Genomic DNA, 21,382 nt, shown 5'->3' on the forward strand with positions numbered 1-21,382 from the left:
CCAATCAATCAAGTTGTAGAAACATCTCAAGGATGATAAATGGAAACAGGATTCACCTGAGCTCAATTTCGAGTCTCATAGCAAATGATCTGAATACTTATGTAAATAAAGTATTCAAGTTTTTTGTTCTGTATTTCTAGAAACTTGTTTTCACTTTGTCATTACGGGTTATTGTGTGTAGATGGGTGAGAAAAAATACATTGAATCCATTTTGAATTCAGGCTGTAACACAACAAAATGTGAAATAAGTGAAGAGGTATGAATACTTTCTGAAGGCACTGTAATTAACCCCTCAAGCATATCTCATAATTCTCCTGACATTTACAAACCCCTTACTTTATATATTTTTTCACCACATAAGTTGACTGAGAACACACTCTCATGTACAGCAACAACCTGGGGAATAGTTACAGGGGAATGAAAGAGTCAATTAGAATCTGGGGATGATTCGATGGCCATGATGGTATGAGGTCAGATTGGGAATTTAGCCAGGAGACCGGGATTAACACCCCTACAATAAGTGCCATGGGATCTTTCAGTGACCACAGATGGTCAAGACACCCTTTTAATGTCCCCAAAGACAGCAAACTATACAGGGTATAATACATTTTTTTAAATACAATTAATTCCATTCCCCACCTCCAAGAAGCAAGAAAATGAACTAAAAAGAAAAAGACAGAAAAAAACAGCAAACAACAATGCAAAAAAAACAACAACAAAAAACAGAAAAAGAAAGGACATCAAGGACAACAAAGATCATAACAGTAATGCCAAATGTATATGTTTGTATGCATGTCTGGCACTATTACATGTGTGTGTGTTCTTGTATGCGTTTATTTGAATGGGTGTGTGTATATGCATGTGTACAAACACCTGCATGGCATCAGCCTCTATCAGCCTTTATTATGTTTTATTTTTTACTTTTATTTTTGACAATCATTCTATCTCCCGCACAGTCCTTAACGATTACAAAGATATCCATAATAAGATGCAGCCGGCACTATGCTTGAAAATATGGAGAGTGGTACTCAGTAATGTGTTGTATTGGATTTGCCCCAAATATAACACTTTGTATTCAGGAAAAAAAGTGAATTGCTTTGACACATTTTTTGCAGTTTTACTTTAGTGCCTTATTGCAGGATGCATGTTATGGAACATTTTTATTCTGTACAGGCTTCCTTATTTTCACTCTGTCAATTAGGTTAGTATTGTGGAGTAACTACAATGTTGTTGATCCATAATCCATAATAACTTCACCATGCTCAAAGGGATATTTTTTTTACCCATCTACCAATACGTGCCCTTCTTTGTGAAGCAATGGAAAACCTCCCTGGTCTTTGTGGTTGAATCTGTGTTTGAAATTGACTGCTCGACAGGGATCTTACAGATAATTATATGTGTGGGGTACAGAGATGAGGTAATCATTAAAAAATCATGTTTAACTCTGTTGCACACAGAATGAGTCCATGCAACTTATTGTGTGACTTGTTAAGCAAACTTTAACTCCTGAACTTATTTAGACTTACCATAACAAAGGGGTTGAATACTTATTGACTCAAGACATTTCAGCTTTTAATTTGTAATTAACTAAACATTGTAACATACATATTTCCACTTTGACATTATGAGAGAGAGAGAGGAGAGAGAGAGAGAGAGAGAGAGAGAGAGAGAGAGGGAGAGAGAGAGAGAGAGAAGAGAGAGAGAGAGAGAGAGAGAGAGAGAGAGGAGAGAGAGAGAGCGAGAGAGAGAGAAGAGAGAGAGGAGAGAGAGAGAGAGAGGAGAGAGGAGAGAGGAGAGAGAGGAGAGAGAGAGAGAGAGAGAGAGAGAGAGAGAGCGAGAGGAGAGATGAGAGAGAGAGAGAGAGAGAGAGAGAGAGAGAGAGAGAGAGAGAGAGAGAGAGAGAGAGAGAGAGAGAGAGAGAGAGAGGAGAGAGAGAGAGAGAGAGAGAGAGAGAGAGAGAGAGAGAGAGAGAGAGAGAGAGACCAAAAAGCTCGTCTCCAGTCCTGGGAAACTAGCCAATTGTAAAATAACTGAAAAAAAGGATTTGAAGATTTAATGCAACTTGAGGAAGTGTATATTAAACACTGGCACCTTAAATATTGCTAGACATTAATACTTCAAAACTTGATTATGAATCACAAATAACTAAGCACTGTAATTTTGGGTGGGGAATATCAGTCATGGTTGCCGTCAAAGGGTTTATTAGGCCGATAAAAGGACTGATGGGAGCAGTGTGTGTCTTGTCATGGACGTTGTGTTAGGACGTTGAGTTAGCGTGGCGCTAAGTGAGAGAGAGTTGCTAATTAGAATGGGTCCTGCTTCATTTTAGGAGAGAGGGATCAGACGCCGTGAAGGTTGCTCCAAGCACAATTAGACTGGAGTGGGTTGGCTCTTCCTTCCTCTCTCTCTCTCACTCTCTAACTTTCTCATTGCACTGTACTTCACTTGCTATGTCTCTCTCTTTCTTGCTCTGTTCCTCTCCCTCCCTCACTCTTTCACACTCTCTCTCTTTCCTTCTCTCCCTCCCTCTCTCTTTCTATCCCAACTACAGACTCTAACGGAAGGCCGAGGGACAGGGCCTGTCCCTGCGGTCAGGAGTCAGTTAATTACAGAGGGATTTCCTTCAGGACAGTACATAACACTCCAGTGTAGTATGTCTATAAAAGGCAATATCACAGCCTGGATCACAGGGTTAGAGGGCTGTAACCTCCACTTCCTCTGGCAGGACATGTCATTGACTGGCCTGAGCTACCCAGTCATCGGGCTTTGCCATTATGAGCCAATGACTGTTACCATTAAAGCATGGTGCCTGTAAGTGATACCAGATAGTTTAGGAGCACATGTTGCTGTAACACAGGAAAGCCCCTGAGGTGAGTCATAGTGCATCTGCTCATTTAATTCTTACATCACTTCAGTTTTGGGTGATGTGGCTGAAGGCAGGACTTTGGAAACATGTCTGTTTCCATGCATTCCTATGAAGTCATTCACTGTGGGACTTCCTTCCAGGCACTACACAGTTTACTCACCCTCTCCTGTCATTACTGTTATTTCACTCCCCCTATTACTGTCATTACTTCACTCATCTCATACTGGCAGTATCAGTGTCTGGCTCAGTAATTGCAATCAAGTCTTCATCTGATCATAATGACCCAATGACCACACTGGCCTGTCCAGTGTCAGTGCCTGTATATGGTAGTTGAGGGGTGAGTTGATGTAGCAAATTTCATGAAATTCTACTAATTTCATGCAATTCTACTCAATTCTACATGCCATTGGTCAGAGATACATTTTTGACCGTTGTAAAGCTTATTTCCTGCGATTCTACACATTTTGCCATGTGGTGGCGATATACAGTATATACAGTTGAAGTCGGACGCTTACATACACCTTAGCCAACTCAGTTTTGAACAATTCCTGACATTTAATCCCGGTAAAAATTCCCTGTCTTAGGTCAGTGAGGATCACCACTTTATTTTAAGAATGTGAAATGTCAGAATAATAGTAGAGAGAATGATTTATTTCAGCTTTAATTTCTTTCATCACATTCCCAGTGGATCAGAAGTTTACATACACTCAATTAGTATTTGGTAGCATTGCCTTTAAATTGTTTAACTTTGGTCAAACGTTTCGGGTAGCCTTCCACAAGCTTCCCACAATAAGTTCGATGAATCTTGGCCCATTCCTCCTGACAGAGCTGGTGTAACTGAGTCAGGTTTGTAGGCCTTCTTGCTCTCTCATGCTTTTTCAGTTCTGCCCACAAACTTTCTATAGGATTGAGGTCAGGGATTTGTGATGGCCACTCCAATACCTTGACTTTGTTGTCCTTAAGCCATTTTGCACAACTTTAGAAGTATGCTTGGGGTCATTGTTTATTTGGAAGACCCATTTGCGACCAAGCTTTAACTTCCTGACTGATGTCTTGAGATGTTGCTTCAATATATCCACATAATTTTCCTGCCTCATGATGCCATCTATTTTGTGATGTGCACCAGTCCCTTCTGCAGCCAAGCACCCCCACAACATGATGCTGCCACCCCCATGTTTCACGGTAGGGATGGTGTTCTTCGGCTTGCAAGCGTGGTAGCAAGGCTACCACAGTATTCTGCAGCGATACGCCATTTCATCTGGATTGCGCTTAGTGGGACTGGATTTGTTTTTCAACAGGACAATGGCCCAAAACACACCTCCGGGCTGTGTAAGAGCTATTTGACCAAGAAGGAGAGTGATGGAGTGCTGCATTGCTGCATCAAATGACATGACCTCCACAATCACCCGAACTCAACCCAATTGAGATGGTTTGGGTTAAGTTGGACTGCAGAGTGAAGGAAAAGCAGCCAACAAGTGCTCAGCATATGTGGGAACTCCTTCAAGACTGTTGGAAAAGCATTCCTCATGAAGCTGGTTGAGAGAATGCCAAGAGTGTGCAAAGCTGTCATCAAGGCAAAGTGTGGCTACTTTGAAGAATCTAAAATCTAAAATATATTTTGATTTTCTTAACACTTATTTGGTTACTACATGATTCCATGTGTGTTATTTGATAGTTTGGATGTCTTCACTATTATTCTACAATGTAGAAAATAGTAAAAAAGAAAGAAAAATCCTTGCATGAGTAGGTGTGTCCAAACTTTTAACTGGTACTGTGTATATATATCAAACCAGGGACTGCTCCCGAGTGGCGCTGCTGTCTAAGGCACTGCATCTCAGTGCAAGTGGTGTCACTACATTCCCTGGTTCAAATCCAGGCTGAATCACATCTGGCTGTGATTGGGAGTCTGATAGGGCAGCGCACAATTGGCCCAGCGTTGTCTGGGTTAGGCCATCATTGTAAATAAGAATTTGTTCTTAACTGACTTGGCACTTTAAATAAAGGATAAAAATATATACAGATTTTTGAGAGGGTCTGGGCCCCACTAGTAGCCTGGGAACCTAACCGACTGTTTATGAAGCTTATGCCTGGAGCCGGCCCTGGTCTCTCTCTCTCTCCCTGTCATCCACTGCTCTATCGTTTGCTACATACTTCAGTCTGAAACTGCCATCTTTGAAGTCGTTTGTGGTGACGTCAAAATGAGGGGTTTTGTACAAAACAAAGTCATCAGTGATTGGATCATCTCTAACCAATCATAGTATCAAAGCCAATGATGAATTTTCAAAACTCTGCTTTACCTATGTGTGTTCTGGCTCTGGCCCAACCCATCGGTTGCTGGGACCAATCAGATGGTCTAGATTTGATTTCCATTCTAGAAATCGTCAGGGAGGAACTCAGATCCAGACTCATTGCAGAGAAGAAATTACCGTCTGTGGGAGTGGTGTTTGGCCGGATCAAGGGGTTTGGGTAGCCAGGCAAGCTGTAAGCCTAATTGAAAAGCAAATGAAGGCAGAGCGACAGAGGCAGGACAGGAGGCACAGTGCACACACACACACATACACAGCTGTTTCACTCTTAACTGAGTCTGCATGTGTGGCTGCTTGAATGTGAGTATGTATGGTTTTTTGTGTGGTTTTTTTCTACCTTTATTTAACCAGGTAGGCTAGTTGAGAACAAGTTCTTATTTGCAACTGCGACCTGGCCAAGATAAAGCAAAGCAGTTCGACACATACAACAACACAGAGTTACACATGGAATAAACAAACATACAATCAATAATACAGTAGAAAAAATATATATACAGCATGTGCAAATGAGGTAGGATAAGAGAGGTAAGGCAATAAATAGGCCATCGTGGTGAAGTAATTACAATATAGCAATTAAACACTGGAATGGTAGAATGTGCAGAAGATGAATGTGCAAGTAGAGATACTGGGGTACAAAGGAGCAAGATCAATAAATAAATACAGTATGAGGATGAGGTAGATTGGATGGACTATTTACAGATGAGCTATGTACAGGTGCAGTGATCTGTGAGCTGCTCTGACAGATGGTGCTTAAAGCTAGTGAGGTAAGAGTCTCCAGCTTTAGTGATTTTTGCAGTTTGTTCCAGTCATTGGCAGCAAAGAACTGGAAGGAGAGGCGGCCAAAGGAAGAATTGGCTTTGGGGGTGACCAGTGAGATATACCTGCTGGAGCGCGTGCTACAGGTGGGTGCTGCTATGGTGTTAAGCATTGCTGTGCGTGTGTGTGTTCTATTTCTTCTGCAGGTGTACACATGTGGGTGCAAGTGCGTATACCCGTCTAGCCATTCTGTAGGGAGCTAGGGAGGAGATTATACTCTAAACTGTTTGCTTACCTTGTGCTCAAATGCTCTGGCTCTTAGCTGTGTGTGCAGAACAGTTGGCATCACATGGAGGAGAGGCAAACACTTGTCTGTTTTCTTCTCATTGTGTACAGTCACACACACGCACACACACACACACACACATACACACACACTGCGGTATTCAGTCCAGGCGCTGCCTAAATCCCTACCACTTTTGCATTGTGGCTCCCTCCTGTCTCTGCGCTGAATGGGTCATCTCTGGGCTTCTGCCAGACATCTTGGAGACGTCTTTCTTTACCAAAACTAAGCAGATGAACACGGACGTCGGCCGGCACAACAATCTCCCACCTGCATGAGTGAAAAGGCTTCTCCTATAAGCTGTAATTAAGAAAGGACATTAGACATCAGAGACGTACAGAAGCCCTGAAGCCCAAGGCAAAAAAGAAAACGATTGGAATAATCTATTCCAAATGACTTAGTATCTTGTTCGAATTACTTAGTATCTCATTTGAACAACTTAGTAAAAAAAAAAAAAAAAGTTCGAACGAGATACAGAGTTGTTTGAATAACTATCTCGTTCAAATGACTTAATTTGTCTAGTTAGGCCTAATGTGTAATGCAGCACCAGTTGTGCTTGTCAGATCGTTCCTGCAGCCATTCAATCACTGATTCCATCCATTGATATGATTTTTCATTCTTTGATAGGGCTGCTTTTGAATACCAGAACATGTAGTGGGCCAACAAGATCTCACGGTTTTATCAATTTGACTTCAGATTCTGATGTTGATCCACATTTTTCCAAACGTCAAGTTTCAATGTTGCTCCAAACGTCAAATGTCAAAGTGTTTTTGACACCCTGGGTTTCTCCTCTTGCTCAGCGTCTTCCTTGATTCATTCCAAATGCCTACATTAAGGGTTAAGGTTTGGGATAGTTTTAAAACAAAAATAACTACACTGTTAAGTTAAGGCATTCATTACGAATGGTTTTTGGTGAAGGTTAAGGTTTGGGATAGAAAAAAGGAAGAAAAAAAAGAATGTCCACCACTGGGATTGAACACGCCACCCTTGGAAAGACAATGTTGAGCAGGAGGAGCAACCCAGTTGGTCAAAAACGCTTCGGGAAATTTGATGTTTGGAGAAACATGGATAAACGTCAGAATCTGAAGTCAAATTGTTAAAACCGTGAGATCAGGTTGGCCCACTTACATGCTCTGGCATTCAAAAGCAGCTCTGCTTTGGGCTATTAAATAACTACCATTGAATAACCATATCAATGGATGGAATCATTGAATGAATGGCTGCAACAACGGTCTTACAAGCACAGCTGGCACTGCATCAGGCCTAATTAGACAATTAAGTCGTTTGAATGAGATAATACGCTGTTCAAAATAATTCATATGTCATTTCAAACGAGTTAGTATCTCGTTTGAATGACTTAGTAAAAAAAACATATATTTACTAAGTTGTTCGAACTAGATAATTAAAAGTCTACGATTTTTTTTTGTTTTGCCTTGGGCTTCTGTAGGGCTTCCTTATAGACTCATAAACTCGTGTAAAAAAAAAAAATTAAGACCATCCAGCATTCCTTTACTCCTTTACCTAGTTAGTGTAATATAAAAAGCACATGCTTTGTATACTTTACTTTACTTACTTATACTTTACTTTTTTAGGGTTCAAACCGAAGTAAGGGTTCAAATCGGAGTCATCAGCGACTGCTTAAATATCTAGTATCATGGTACTGAACAGTCAGTAGGTATAAACTAACACCATTTGAATAAATGTCAGAGCTCTGGATTTAGACACTAAAGACCATGTCAGTAGAGCATAATTCCATATGATGGATTTAGCTAAGCCCATTGTAAACACAGAGAAAGACAAGGGGTCAGAGAGAACAGGCCAATGTACATCATAGCTTTGACATTTCCTGGATGGATGGACAACACGCTGAACGGATCAGAGGTGCTATTTTGGGTCAGTGGCTCGGAGACAGAATGTGGGATGGCTTGGAACTGGGATATCCTGATGGGAAGGCTCCGGGAAGGCTCCGGAAAACTAAGAACCCCACTAGGGACCATTATGACCGTCAGCCTGCATGATGCCCAGGCTTTCCATTGTAACACACTGCATCAACAAGAAATGTACACACTTCAAAGTGTACTGTATGTAAACAAGGACAAACTTTGTAGTGTATGTCAACAAGTACACACATCGTAGGGTATGTCCTTGTCAACAAGTACACAACCTTATAGTGTACATACTTTGTGTAGTATGTCAAGAAGCACACACTCCTCGGAATACATCAACAAGTACACACTTCATAGAGTAAGTAAATAAGTATTCACTTCACACATTTGTGCAGACCTTACTGTCACAGTTAAGTGGTGTCCAATGCTAGCTATTGCTCTAGGGCAGGGATGGGCCAATTTAACAGAGGTGGGGGCCACAAAAAAATGGAGCTCATCATGAGGGGCCTCAGCGGCTCGTGGGTCTATATTTACTAAATAAACTAAAGTTAAAAAAATATATAAAAAGTAATACGATAAAATAACAATAACGAGACTATATACAGGGGATACCGGAACAGAGTCAATGTGCAGGTTAGTCGAGGTAATTTATACATGGAGGTAGGGGTAAAGTGACTATGCAGAGATAATAAACAGTGAGTAGCAGTAGTGTAAGCAAAGTAATGTAAATTGCCTGGGTGGCCATTCGATTAATTGTTCAGCAGTCTTATGGCTTGCGGGTAGAAGCTGTTAAGGTGCCGTTTGGACTTAGACTCGGTGCTCGGTACTGCTTGCTGTGAAGTAGCAGAGAGAATAGTCTATGACTTGGTTGAGTAGTATATAGGTCCTGGATGGTAGGATGTGCTGGGCCGTACGTACTACCCTCTGGAACGCCTTACGGTTGAATGCCAAGCAGTTGCCATACCAGGCAGTGATGCAACCGGTCAGGATGCTCTCGATGGTGCAGCTGTTGAACTTTTTGAGGATCTGGGGACCCATTCCAAATCTTTTCAGTCTCTCGAGGGGGAAAAGGTGTGGTCGTGCCCTCTTCACGACTGTCTTTGTTGGTGATGTGGACACCAAGGAACTTGAAACTCTCGACCCGATCCACTACAGCCCCGTCGATGTGAATGGGGGCGTGTTCGGCCCTCCTTTTCCTGTAGTCCATGATCAGCTCCTTTGTATTGCTCACGTTAAGGGAGAGGTTGTTGTCCTGGCAGCACACTGCCAGGTCTCTGACCTCCTCCCAAAAGACTGTCTCATCGTTGTGGGTGATCAGGCCTACCACTGTTGTGTCGTCAGCAAACTTAATGATGGTGTTGGAGTTGTGCTTGGCCGCACAGTCGTGGGTGAACATGGAGTACATGAGGAGACTAAGCACGCACCCCTGAGGGGCCTCTGTGTTGAGGATCAGCGTGGCAGATATGTTGTTGCCTACCCTTGCCACCTGGAGGTGGCCCATCAGGAAGTCCAGGATCCAGTTGCAGAAGGTGTTTAGTTCCAGGGTCCTTAGCTTTGTGGGCTCTATGGAGTTGAATGCTGAGCTGTAGTCAATGCACATAGTTGTTCCTTTTGTCCAGGTGTGAAAGGGCAGTGTGGAGTGCAATAGAGATTGGATTGTCTGTGGATCTGTTGGGGCGGTATGCGAATTGGAGTGGGTCTAGAGTTTCTGGGATGATGGTGTTGATGTGAGCAATGACCAGCCTTTCAAATCACTTAATGGCTACAAACGTGAGTGCTAAGGGATGATGGTCATTTATGCAGGTTATCTTCACTTTCTTGGGCACAGGAACTATGGTGGTCAGCATGAGCGAGTCACTGGTACTTCCTGCTTTACTTTTCCCTTGTAAGCAGGAATCAGGAGGATATAATTATGGTCAGATAAGCCAAATGGAGGGCGAGGGAGAGCTTTGTATGCTTCTTTGTGTGTGGAGTAAAGATGGTCTTGTAACGTTCGTCGTCGGAATGAGACCAAAGCGCAGCGTGGACAGTGTTCATGATTTTAATGTTCACAAAAACACTCAAACAAAATGACAACAGGAGAAAACGAAAGCACACAGTTCTGTCAGGGAAACAACCTAAACAGAAAACAACACCCCACAAAACCCAAACGGAAAATGACAACTGTCAGAGACAACGATAGACAGCTGCCTCTGATTGGGAACCACACTGGGCAAAACATCAAAGAAATAGAAAACATAGATTTTCCCACCCAAGTCACACCCTGACCTAACCAAACATAGAGAATAAATAAGGATCTCTAAGGTCAGGGCGTGACAGGTCTAGAGTGTTTTTATTCTTCTGGTTGCACATGTGACATGCTGGTAGATATTAGGTAAAACGGATTTAAGTTTGCCTGCATTCAAGTCCCCGGCCACTAGGAGTGCCGCTTCTATATGAGCATTTTATTGTTTTACTTATGGCCTTATAGAGCGCGTCGAGTGTGGTCTTAGTGCCAGCATCGGTTTGTGGTGGTAAATAGGTGGCTACAAAAAATATAGATGGTCTACAGCTTCGCGCACCAGCTATTATTGACAAATAGACACACACCCACACCCCTCGTCTTACCAGATGTAGCTGTTCTGTCCTGCCGATGCACGGAAAGCCAAGCCAATTGTGCAGTGCCTTCAGACAGTTTTGACCCTTGACTTTTTCCACATTTTGTTACGTTACAGTCTTATTCTAAAATTTATTAAAAATGTTTCCCTCATCAATCTACACACAATACCATATGATGACAAAGCAAAAACAGTTTTTTATCATTTTTTGCAAATGTATTCGAAATAAAAAACGGAAATATTACATTTACATAAGTATTCAGACCCTACACTCAGTACTTTGTTGAAGCACCTTTGGCAGCAATTACAGCATCGAGTCTTCTTGGGTATGACGCTACAAGCTTGGCAAACTGGTATTTGGGGAGTTTCTCCCATTCTTCTCTGCAGATCCTCTCACACTCTGTCAGGTCGGATGAGGAGCATTGCTGCACAGATATTTTCAGGTCTCTCTAGAGATGTTCGATCAGGTTCAAGCCCGGGCTCTGGCTGGGCCACTCAAGGACATTCAGAGTCTTGTCCCGAAGCCACTCCTGCGTTGTCTGTGCTGTGTGCTTAGGGTCGTTGTCCTGTTGGAAGGTGAACCTGTGTCCCAGTCTGAGGTCCTGAGCACTCTGGAGCAGGTTTTCATCAAGGATCTCTCTGTACTTTGTCCCTGCCGCTGAAAAACATCCCGGCAGCATGATACAGCCACCACCATGCATCAACGTAGGGATGGTGCCAGGTTTCCTCCAGACGTGACGCTTGGCATTCAGGCCAAAGAGTTCAGTGTTGGTTTCATCAGACCAGAGAATCTTGTTTCTCATCATCTGAGAGTCCTTTAGGTGCCTTTTGGCAAACTCTAAGCAGGCTGTCGTGTGACTTTTACTGAGGAGTGGCTTCCATCTGTCCACTCTACCAAAAAGGCCTGATTGGTGGAGTACTGCAGAGATGGTTGTCCTTCTGGAAGTTTCTCCCATCTGCACAGAGAAAGTCTAGAGCTCTGTCAGAGTGAATATCGGGTTCTTGGTCACCTTCCCGACCAAGGCCCTTCTCTCCCGATTGCTCAGTTTCCTGGGCCGCCAGCTCTAGGAAGAGTCTTGGTGATTCCAAACTTCTTCCATTTAAGACTGATGGAGGCCACTGTGTTCTTGGGGACCTTCCATGCAGCAGACATTTTTTGGTACCCTTCCCAAGATCTTTGCCTCAACATAATCCTGTCTCGGAGCTCCACGGACAATTCCTTCAACCTCATGGCTTAGTATTTGCTCTGACATGCACTGTCAACTGAGTCCTTTTATAGACAGGTGTGTGCCTTTCCAAATCATGTCCAATCAATTGAATTTACCACAGTTGGACTCCAATCAAGTTGTAGAAACATCTCAAGGATGATCAATGGAAACAGGATGCAACTGAGGTCAATTTCGAGTCTCATAGCAAAGGGTTTGAATACTTATGTAATAAGGTATTTTCTGTTTTCGCTTTCAATTATGGGGTATTGTGTGTAGATTGCTGAGGATTTTTATTCACCCCATTTTAAAATAAGGCTGTAACGTAACATTTTGAAAAAGTCAAGGGGTCTGAATACTTTCCGAAGGCACTGTATATTATTCATGTTGTCGTTCAGCCACGACTCTGTGAAACATAAGATATTACAGTTTTTAATAACCCGTTGGTATGATAGTCCCAAACGGAGAACATCCATTTTATTCTCCAGTAATTGCACGTTGGCCAATAGAACGGATGGTAGAGGCGGGTTACCCACTCGCCAACAAATTCTCACAAGGCAACCCGATCACAAGGCAGCCCTCTGTATTTCCGTCTTTTCATCACCCAAATTATATGTATTTCGGCCTGGTTTCGGAGAAGCAGTGAATCATTTGCGTCGGACTCATTAACCTCTAACGAGCCTCAACCCCGGATCCGGGAGCACCCCCCCCCCCCCCACACTGATTAGCATCGCTAGCAATATCATTAAATCACAAGTCCAAGACACCTAATGAAAGATACAGATCTTGTGAATAAAGCCACCATTTCAGATTTTTTAAATGTTTTACAGGGAAGACACAATATGTAAATCTATTAGCTAAACACGTTAGCAAAAGACACTATTTTTCTTTGTCCACCATTTTTTCTCAACACCAGTAGCTATCACCAATTCGGCTAAACTAAGATATTGATAGCCACTAACCAAGAAAAAACCTCATCAGATGACAGTCTGATAACATATTTATGGTATAGGATAGGTTTTGTTAGAAAAATGTGCATATTTCAGGTATAAATCATAGTTTGCCATTGCAGCCACCATCACAAATCTCACCAAAGCTCCTAGAATTACTACAGAGAGCAACTTGTAATACCAATTTACTCATCATAAAACATTTCTTAAAAATACACAGCACATAGCAATGGAAAGACACAGATCTTGTGAATTCAGACAACATTTCAGATTTTCTAAGTGTTTTACGGCGAAAACACAATAAATCGTTATATTAGCATACCACATATGCAAACGTTACCCGAGCACTGATTCTAGCCAAAGAGAGCGATATCGTATCATCGCCAAAATATATTAATTTTTTCACTAACCTTCTCAGAATTCTTCAGATGACACTCCTGTAACATCATATTACAACATACATATACAGTTTGTTCGAAAATGTGCATATTTAGCCATAAAAAAACGTGGTTATACAATGAAAATAGTAGCAAAACAAGCCTGGAAATGTCGGTCGCCATCTTTGAGTGATCTAGTTTAATTAATAGCTAATCATATACTTGACTAAAAAATACAGGGTTGACAGGAATCGAAAGACAAATTAGTTCTTAATGCAATCGCTGATTTACATTTTTTTAATTATCCTTACTTTTCAATACAGGTTGCGCCAAACGAAGCTATACAAAACAAAATGGCGGCGTAAGCGTTTAACATTTTTCGACAGAAACACGATTTATCATCATAAATTGTTCTTACTGTGAGCTGTTCTTCCATCAGAATCTTGGGCAAAGAATCCTTTCTTGGGTCTAATCTTCTTTTGGTCGAAAGATGTCCACTTGTCTGTCGAAATGCCCACTAACGTACGACCGGGACCCCGAAATGTGCCCAGCGCTTCAAAGTGCACAACAAAGCAATGCCTCAAAATCGCACTAAAAGGATATAAATTGCTATACAACGGTTCAAATTAACTACCTTATGATGCTGTTAACACCTATAACGGGTAAAAACATGACCGGAGAAATATTACTGGCTAAACTAACGCTTGGAAGGAGGCGAGTACGATGTCCTTCGCGCGCCAGGCGCAGGCAGCAAAGGGAAGCTACTTCCGCTATTTGGTGTCTTATAGAGAAACTGATTGCGCAATCGACACCATTCAAAGCGTCATCACGCACTGACATCCAGGGGAAGACGTAAGCAGTGTCTGTTTCTCCATAGCATTTACAGTGAGCTTTAAACTGACTCCAGATCAGTGGCCAAAATGTTTGAAATCTGACTCCCTATCATGAAAAGTGCTGTAGATTGAGTTCTGTTTCACTCAGAGACAAAATTCCAACGGCAATAGAAACTAGAGAGTGTTTTCTATCCAATAATAGTAATAATATGCATATTGTACTAGCAAGAATTGAGTAGGAAGCCGTTTAATCTGTAATGCAAATTATGCTAATGAGAAAACAGCACCCCCTATAGTCGCAAGAAGTTAAAGAAAAAATCTTTGTCCAGTTTGAGGTGAGTAATCACTGTTCTGATATCCAGAAGCTCTTTTTGGTCATAAGATACAGTAGCAGCAACATTATGTAGAAAATAAGTTACAAACAATGCGAAAAAAACACACAAAATAGCACAGTTGGTTAGGAGCCCGTAAAACAGCAGCCATCCCCTCCAGTGCCATTATCAGATATATGAAATAGAACTGTGTTCCCTAAACTCCAATTTAATAGCTGAGGTATGAGAAGGGAAATAAACACAGATATGTTGCCAGAGAACATAGCAGCCATAGGTGTCCCAATGAAGATGCCTTCCAAATGAACTGTACATGGATGCCCCATTACTCTGCACCCCAGATAATTTCTAAGTAATAAAGCAACTAATACTTTCTAACTAATAAAGCACAGCTCTTATCATATCCCCACTTAATTGATTATGTAGCTCATCAGAGGCTCCTTTCAGGGGCTAGTCCTGTCGTTTGGCCTGTGACAGACTCTGGCCTACTGTAACCTAAGCTCTGAGCTCTATGGCAATTATATTCAGTGCAGCAAGAGACAAACAGGCACTGACAACTCTACTAACTCTACACCACTATTATACAATAACATTCAGACCATGTCAGGGCACGGCAGGGCCAAGGCCTTTTCATGGGTTTGGTATAGATGTCAGCTACCGGTATGCTTTTACCAATTTTCATGTCAAATGCTTTAATTATTTTCACAGGTTATTTTCATTCTACACTGCCACCTCTGTCCCTCTGTCTCTGTCCCTAAAGGGTACACAAAGAGGCCAAAATACTGTAGTTTTATTATTATCATCATAGCTTTTGATAAAGTATTTCTGCTAAAATTAGAAGTTATTTTGAGCGAGGAGGAGGTGGTCAGTGATTGTGCTCAGCGTTTCCTGGTTCCAGTACAGAGGCGCCCAGTGTGTTCAGGACAGGTTGATTTGTACACAGAGGCTAGATGGCAAGCTGGAGCTGCAGTGCCGGTGAGTAGAAGGGGAGGGACACACAGTTCTAGGGACAGAAAGAATGCTTCCTACATCAACGGAAATACCAGCCCAAAGACTCAGAGGCTGGACTCAGATTACAGACACAGAAATACACACATAGAGAGAAACACACACAATCACAAGTGCATACGGTATACTCAAATAGAAACAAAGTCCATGAGAGTAAACACATGACACATCCTCACATACCCTCCATAACACACTCATAACCACACAAACACACACACAGTAACACGCACAAACACAGTCTCACACACACACACACACTCTGACCTGAATTCTTCCTTTTCTGACACCCTCCTCCTCTTACTCAGGTAAAGGATGTGTGTTCTTGCATAACCTTACAAAACAGTGACCAGGGGCCAGCAGTGCAGCGGCTGCCAAGAGCAGAGGTCAAGCCTAAGTGAGCTTCTCAGCTTTATGGCCTAGCAAACAAACGAGGATGGGGGAACTTTCATACTAGGTTAACACACACACGGCTGTCCCTTTGTCCTTCTCACAACACTAGGACATATGTCACTTTGTATTAAACATACCCACAGTCCACATGGCGCTAGTGTTGCTTTGGATCAGTCTTGGTGGATGGATCTGACTGTTTCCAATAGAGAGGCTTGGCCATTAGCATTAATCACAGTCATTGTAAATAGTTCAGTTGTAAATAAAAACCATCCAGTAGAACAGACTGGATGGCTGCTGGCCGGTCTGCCACCACAGCTGTTGAAGTAACATAATTTCATCAACACAAAGATTTGAACACAGATGATGTCATTTCTAAGAATGATGAACTGGAGAGAGATGCCATTGGACCTCTGGATGTGTGTCTTTGATATATAGACCCATTTGGCTATAGCCTGGCCATTTTCAGCCAACCTGTCCAAGCTCATATCGTAAAGTGAGATGATGTGGAATGATCTTCTTTGTTGTGGTGTTCAGTGTGGTTTCTATAGTTTCAGCATAGTTTCATGTCTCCGTATGGCAATTTCTTTGTGATGTTGTGTATTTATCGTAAGGCAGGCTGACTGCCCATGAAGCAACAGTGAGTAGAAAAACATCTGTCGTCATGGTTAAGTTTGATTTGATGGGAGAGGTAGAGAAACGTAGATATTAACAGCAGCGATCATTTCATCCTTGCTGATCACTATCACTTCAGCATTTAGAAGTTGTGATCCTGAGGAGGAAAACCCAGAAGTCATAATCTCTTACATAGCAACAAGTTTTATAACATCCATAGAACTCAAACTATTCAACAGCTGCTAAATTTTTTTTATATAGGTATAGAATTAAAGCAGATTGTGTAATGGAAGGACAGTGCTTTACATCATTTGGAGTTAAACCATTTGGAATAAGGGGCTTGTCAGAGCGGAAGCCTTTGCTTGGGGAGGAGGGCTGCAGTGCACACCCCCGCCCCGCAAAATTAACTCACTCAAAACTAGTGTGGGACCCTCAAGGGACCAGAAGGAGCCAGTAGCTTTGATGAATTCACCAGCTAACCCAAACAGAAAAACTTTATAATTGTGCCAAGATAAAATATTTGGTCAATTGTGACAATTACCGTAGTCAACATTTGTCTTCAAAAGTGTATTATAAAATAATGACTTTATTACATAGACATGAAGCAGAAGCTGTTTTGAAATCTGCAGGAAAAATAACAAAACTTTGGTCTGCATTATGATGGACTATGACATCATGCACATAAACCAGAATCTTGGGCTAGGGTCATCCAAGAAAAACATCTCATTCCCAGTAACAGCCAAGAATGCCTATTTCCAGGTTTTATTATAAACTTGAGCTAAGCGCTCCAGGAAGGTTGCCAAGGGGACCATGGGTCCTGTACTTCACTCTTGTGTAAAAGTCATTAGTTGTTTTCATTTCTTTCCATCTTTCGTTCAACTGTGAATTAATGCAGCAAAGCGGTGGACCTCTCAAGGGGTTTTCACATTTAAAAGAGCCTAATCAAACACCTACGTTGTAAATGGAACCTATTACCGCTAATGGCTTACCTAGGAATGAATCCTGATGAAGCCTTGACGAGGGCTATTAGCACTGCAGGTTTTTGTCATCATCCACAGTGGTTTAAGGGTAGTCATTAGAGTTACTATCCTCTTGTTCTTTTGATTTGAACTAAATGTGCCATTTCTGCTTTTAAACAGCGGCTGCCTTTTACAGGATGCTGATAGCAGCTACAGGAGAAAGTCAGACCACATATAAGTGTGGGCTGCAGGTTTTAGAGATAAGGTATTGTACCATAGGAATTATTTGACTTTCAAGGAACATGGAAGGGTTCCCTGTGGCTCAGTCGGTAGAGTGTGGAGTGTTCAACATTAGGGTTGTGGGTTCGATTCCCATGGGGGACCAGTATGAAAATGTATGCACCCACTACTGTAAGTCACTCTGGATAAGACTGTCTGCTGAATGACTATGATATTAATGAAATCCATGAAAATGTTATTGAGTGAGTTTAAATGACATAAATAACTGGTTGATTGTTTGAGTAGGATTAGTAAAGATAGTCAATATTCACCACTTTGTCAAAAAAGTGAGAACATAAGTGTGTAAGAAATCTGGATATTGGAAGGAATAGTTACATAAAGTCCAAATATTGTACTGTATTTTATAAAAATACATGATTATTATGAAGCCTGTGTGGAGGGAATTTCATCATGTTCTTGGCCTGACTGTCTTTGAGAGTTTCCTTGTTTACCGTGATAGGCTGATTGTCTGCTACATCTAATTTTAACTGTCAAGTCTGACTACAAAGGGGCAAAAATGAGCTCAAGGCCAGAGGTTTGGAAATCTCTTTCTGGTCACTCCAGTCTAGTCTAATACCAACAGGGCAATGTCATGGGATCAACCACACTCTCTTAAGGGTGGTGGTGTGGGGGGGGGGGGATACATTAGCTAATTTAAAATGAATTATTTTATATCAGATGTTACAATTGTATTAGTTGTCACAGTAGAGAAAGTTATCTGAATTCTGAAATACTTTATAAATACCCTGGCATGCCTTGGTCATCCATTATGTAATTTTAGAAGCCTCCCTCCTGGAGTGAGCATTAAGTGCAGTTGGTATGGTCCAGTAGAGGGAAGGGCGACTGGAAAGTGGAAATGTTTGTACTGATTTCACTATGATGGCCAATATGATCAAGACAGCTGAACTTGCCTTCAATATTTGATTAGATTTTTATTGTTTTTATGTGTTTTTATTATTCAACATCAAGTTTGATAAGTTTGCTCATTCTTAACAAGAATAAAACGAGACTAAATATCACATTTTATCTGACAACATTACAGCACCATGTTGATTACAAGTAAGTAACAACTTTTCTATGAACTTTAGTACTACAATACAAATTCTAGGACTCTGACAAATATAAACTTACATGTATTAACACATTCAGAGAGCCACTACTAACCTGATAGGGTGTCAGCTGTGAGGTTCATGTGGTGCTCAAAATGAGGTGAGGAGTTCAGATGATGTAAGGTGATGTGCTGCACCACCGCATGATCAGCAGCCCTTTAGTCTAATGCATGCTCTAGACTATGGTTTTGCAACAGGCTTTTAAAAAGACTTATTTAACTAGCCTAGATGTTTTGTCATATAGATTCAAAAGGAATAGTTTGACTTTCAAGGAACATGAAAGGGTTCACTGTGGCTTAGTTGGTAACGCATGTGTGTGCAACATCAGGGTTGTGGGTTTGATTCCCACAAGGGACCAGTATGAAAATAAATGCACTCACTACTGTAAATCACTCTGGATAAGACTGTCTGCTAAATAAATGACTATAATGTTAATAAAATCCTTGAAGGTGTTCTTCAGTGAGCTCTAATGAAAAAAATAAGTGGTTGATTGTTTGAGTAGGATCAGTAAAGACAGTGTGAATATTCAACATTTTGTCAAGGAAAGTGAGTACATAAATATGATACTTCAGCTCATTTAAAATGTATTATTTTATATCAAATAATTTAATAAATACTTGTTTAAATAGCCTAGATGTTTTGTCATATAGATTCGAAAGTTAAGTTTCTTAGTTTACTCTAAAATTAAGAAAAAATGTCCATATAAAATATTCAAATGACATCTTAAGAATTTATGCCTACAGAGTACTTCATTCATATTTTTATTTCTGGCCTGTAGGTTGAGTGTTATGTGGGAGTGTGTTATATTGAATTCTTCATGCAGGTGCCAGTCAATTGTTTAAATTAATTTCAGTGATGTTAGTGTTAGTGTGTAATGTTAGTGTGTAATATACTGTATTTGTTTCCTGCTCCATATATATTCCTAGGCCGTAGGCAATGGGTTCAGGCTGTAATATTTGATGAACTTAGGAGTTATGATAGAAAACCAGCTACTTTGGAATCAGAGATAAAATGCCTAGCACATCTGTTGTTTTCCAATAAGTCTTTTTCCCATGGTGTTAGCTTTTCAGAGGAACCAGACTGAACAAAGTCACTCAGTCATTGCAATGGATTAGAGTATTTGGTCTCTAATCAACTAACTGTTGTATTTCACCATTTTAAGATTTGGCATCTTATCATGTGTATAGTTCTACTTGACCATTAAATGCCAAGTATTTCAATGCAATCAACATGATTCAAAGTGAGCTGACCCCTAAGTTGGGCTCATTTGCAGATGGTTCTCTAAAAAGGTTCAGTAGAGATTGACCGGTTCATTGTGGTGTCTAGTATTTCCTAGAAGACCTTAATTCACCAATTATACTTTCTGCAATCTGAAAGTTCTCCAACTATAGCAGCGAAAATCCCTCCAACTAATTTCCCCATTGGCATGAATGGATCACACAGACACTGTTGTTAGCAACCAAGAGCAACAGAGCACAGGAACAATTATACCTATGACCTAATGCAATTCTACCTGCCAACTTTGGCCGGGGAGTAATGGAATGAGACAAGCCAGCACTGGTATAGATGGTTAAGGGGGATAAGTTATTGTGTAACAATCACCAGGTGCTCTCTGATTGCCATTGTTATAGAGCCATTGTTACTTTTTCCATATTAACTCTGATTTGCTGACCGAGTGACACTCTTGGGTCACACACAAAATACCTAACAGAACAGAAACATGATAGATGACCAACTCCTGGATATCACTGTTGTTTGCGATTCATCAAACATCTATATTCTGATTTAAGAACAGAAAATGGAGGTCAGTTCTATCTTTTGGTCTTTCCTGTCTTCTCCTCATAAAAATGTCCTTGTTTATAGTCATTCAGAGGAACATATGTTGGCCATTCACTAGTACACATCCATTGTGTTGTAATCTAACTAGGCCACAGTAACCACCCAAAGTCATATCATCCCTAGCACTCCACGTGTCTAGTGTTACAGTTCTCAACATAACTTTACAGACATTTGAGGTTTTCATACCACTTTTACGCCTCACTTGACACTTGCCATCCCAGTAAAAAGCAGCTGTATTTGCATTCCACTGAGGCTGTCGAGTCTAAGGCTTGGTCCTCTGGAGGATGTTGTGAAGATCAGAACCATGTAAGCTGTCAGAGCAGAGAGATGTTACCATATCACACTGAGACGCATTTCTCATGTCTATCCACTTATGAAGAGACATGGCAAAAGACAGCTCTAGACCTGGAGGCCCATATAGTGGTAGGACTTAGGAGACTGCTACGAAGAGTGGGTGTGTAGTGTGTGTGGTGCGCGCTGGGACGCCACTCGGGGGGGAGGCAAGGATTGCGTCAGGGCTAGAGCACGTACCGCCATTTTCCCAGGCCCCTAAACACACTCCTCCGACTTCCTGGCGCTGTGAGGGAGGGAGGGGTTGAATTGCGAGCACGCATCTCTTATCAGAACCCAGAGCCCAAAAGCACAACTTCCTCCAAGGCGGCCTGAGGAATTTGGAAAAGGAAGAGCCTTTCCCTTCTTGGCCTTATTAAAATTGCCGTTCTCACAGATACAATCATG

At 41.5% G+C, this 21,382-nt stretch overlaps 1 protein-coding gene across 2 annotated transcripts in view; it reads left to right on the top strand.

Moving 5' to 3' along the window:
* LOC129818157 (rho GTPase-activating protein 7-like) overlaps positions 1-21,382 on the top strand; it is a 98,503-nt gene that overhangs the window by 45,671 nt on the left and 31,450 nt on the right. Inside the window, exon 1 of one of the 2 annotated variants that reach the window (XM_055873822.1) lies at positions 18,567-18,755. The exons of the other annotated variant lie outside the window; for it this stretch is intronic. Coding sequence (XP_055729797.1) covers positions 18,743-18,755 — 13 coding nt within the window. The 5' untranslated portion in view covers positions 18,567-18,742. Of the gene's footprint in view, positions 1-18,566; positions 18,756-21,382 lie in introns of those variants that run through there. 2 annotated transcript variants of the gene reach the window in all.

The sequence above is a fragment of the Salvelinus fontinalis genome, chromosome 2 (assembly GCF_029448725.1).
Source record: "Salvelinus fontinalis isolate EN_2023a chromosome 2, ASM2944872v1, whole genome shotgun sequence".
Lineage (NCBI taxonomy): Eukaryota > Metazoa > Chordata > Actinopteri > Salmoniformes > Salmonidae > Salvelinus > Salvelinus fontinalis.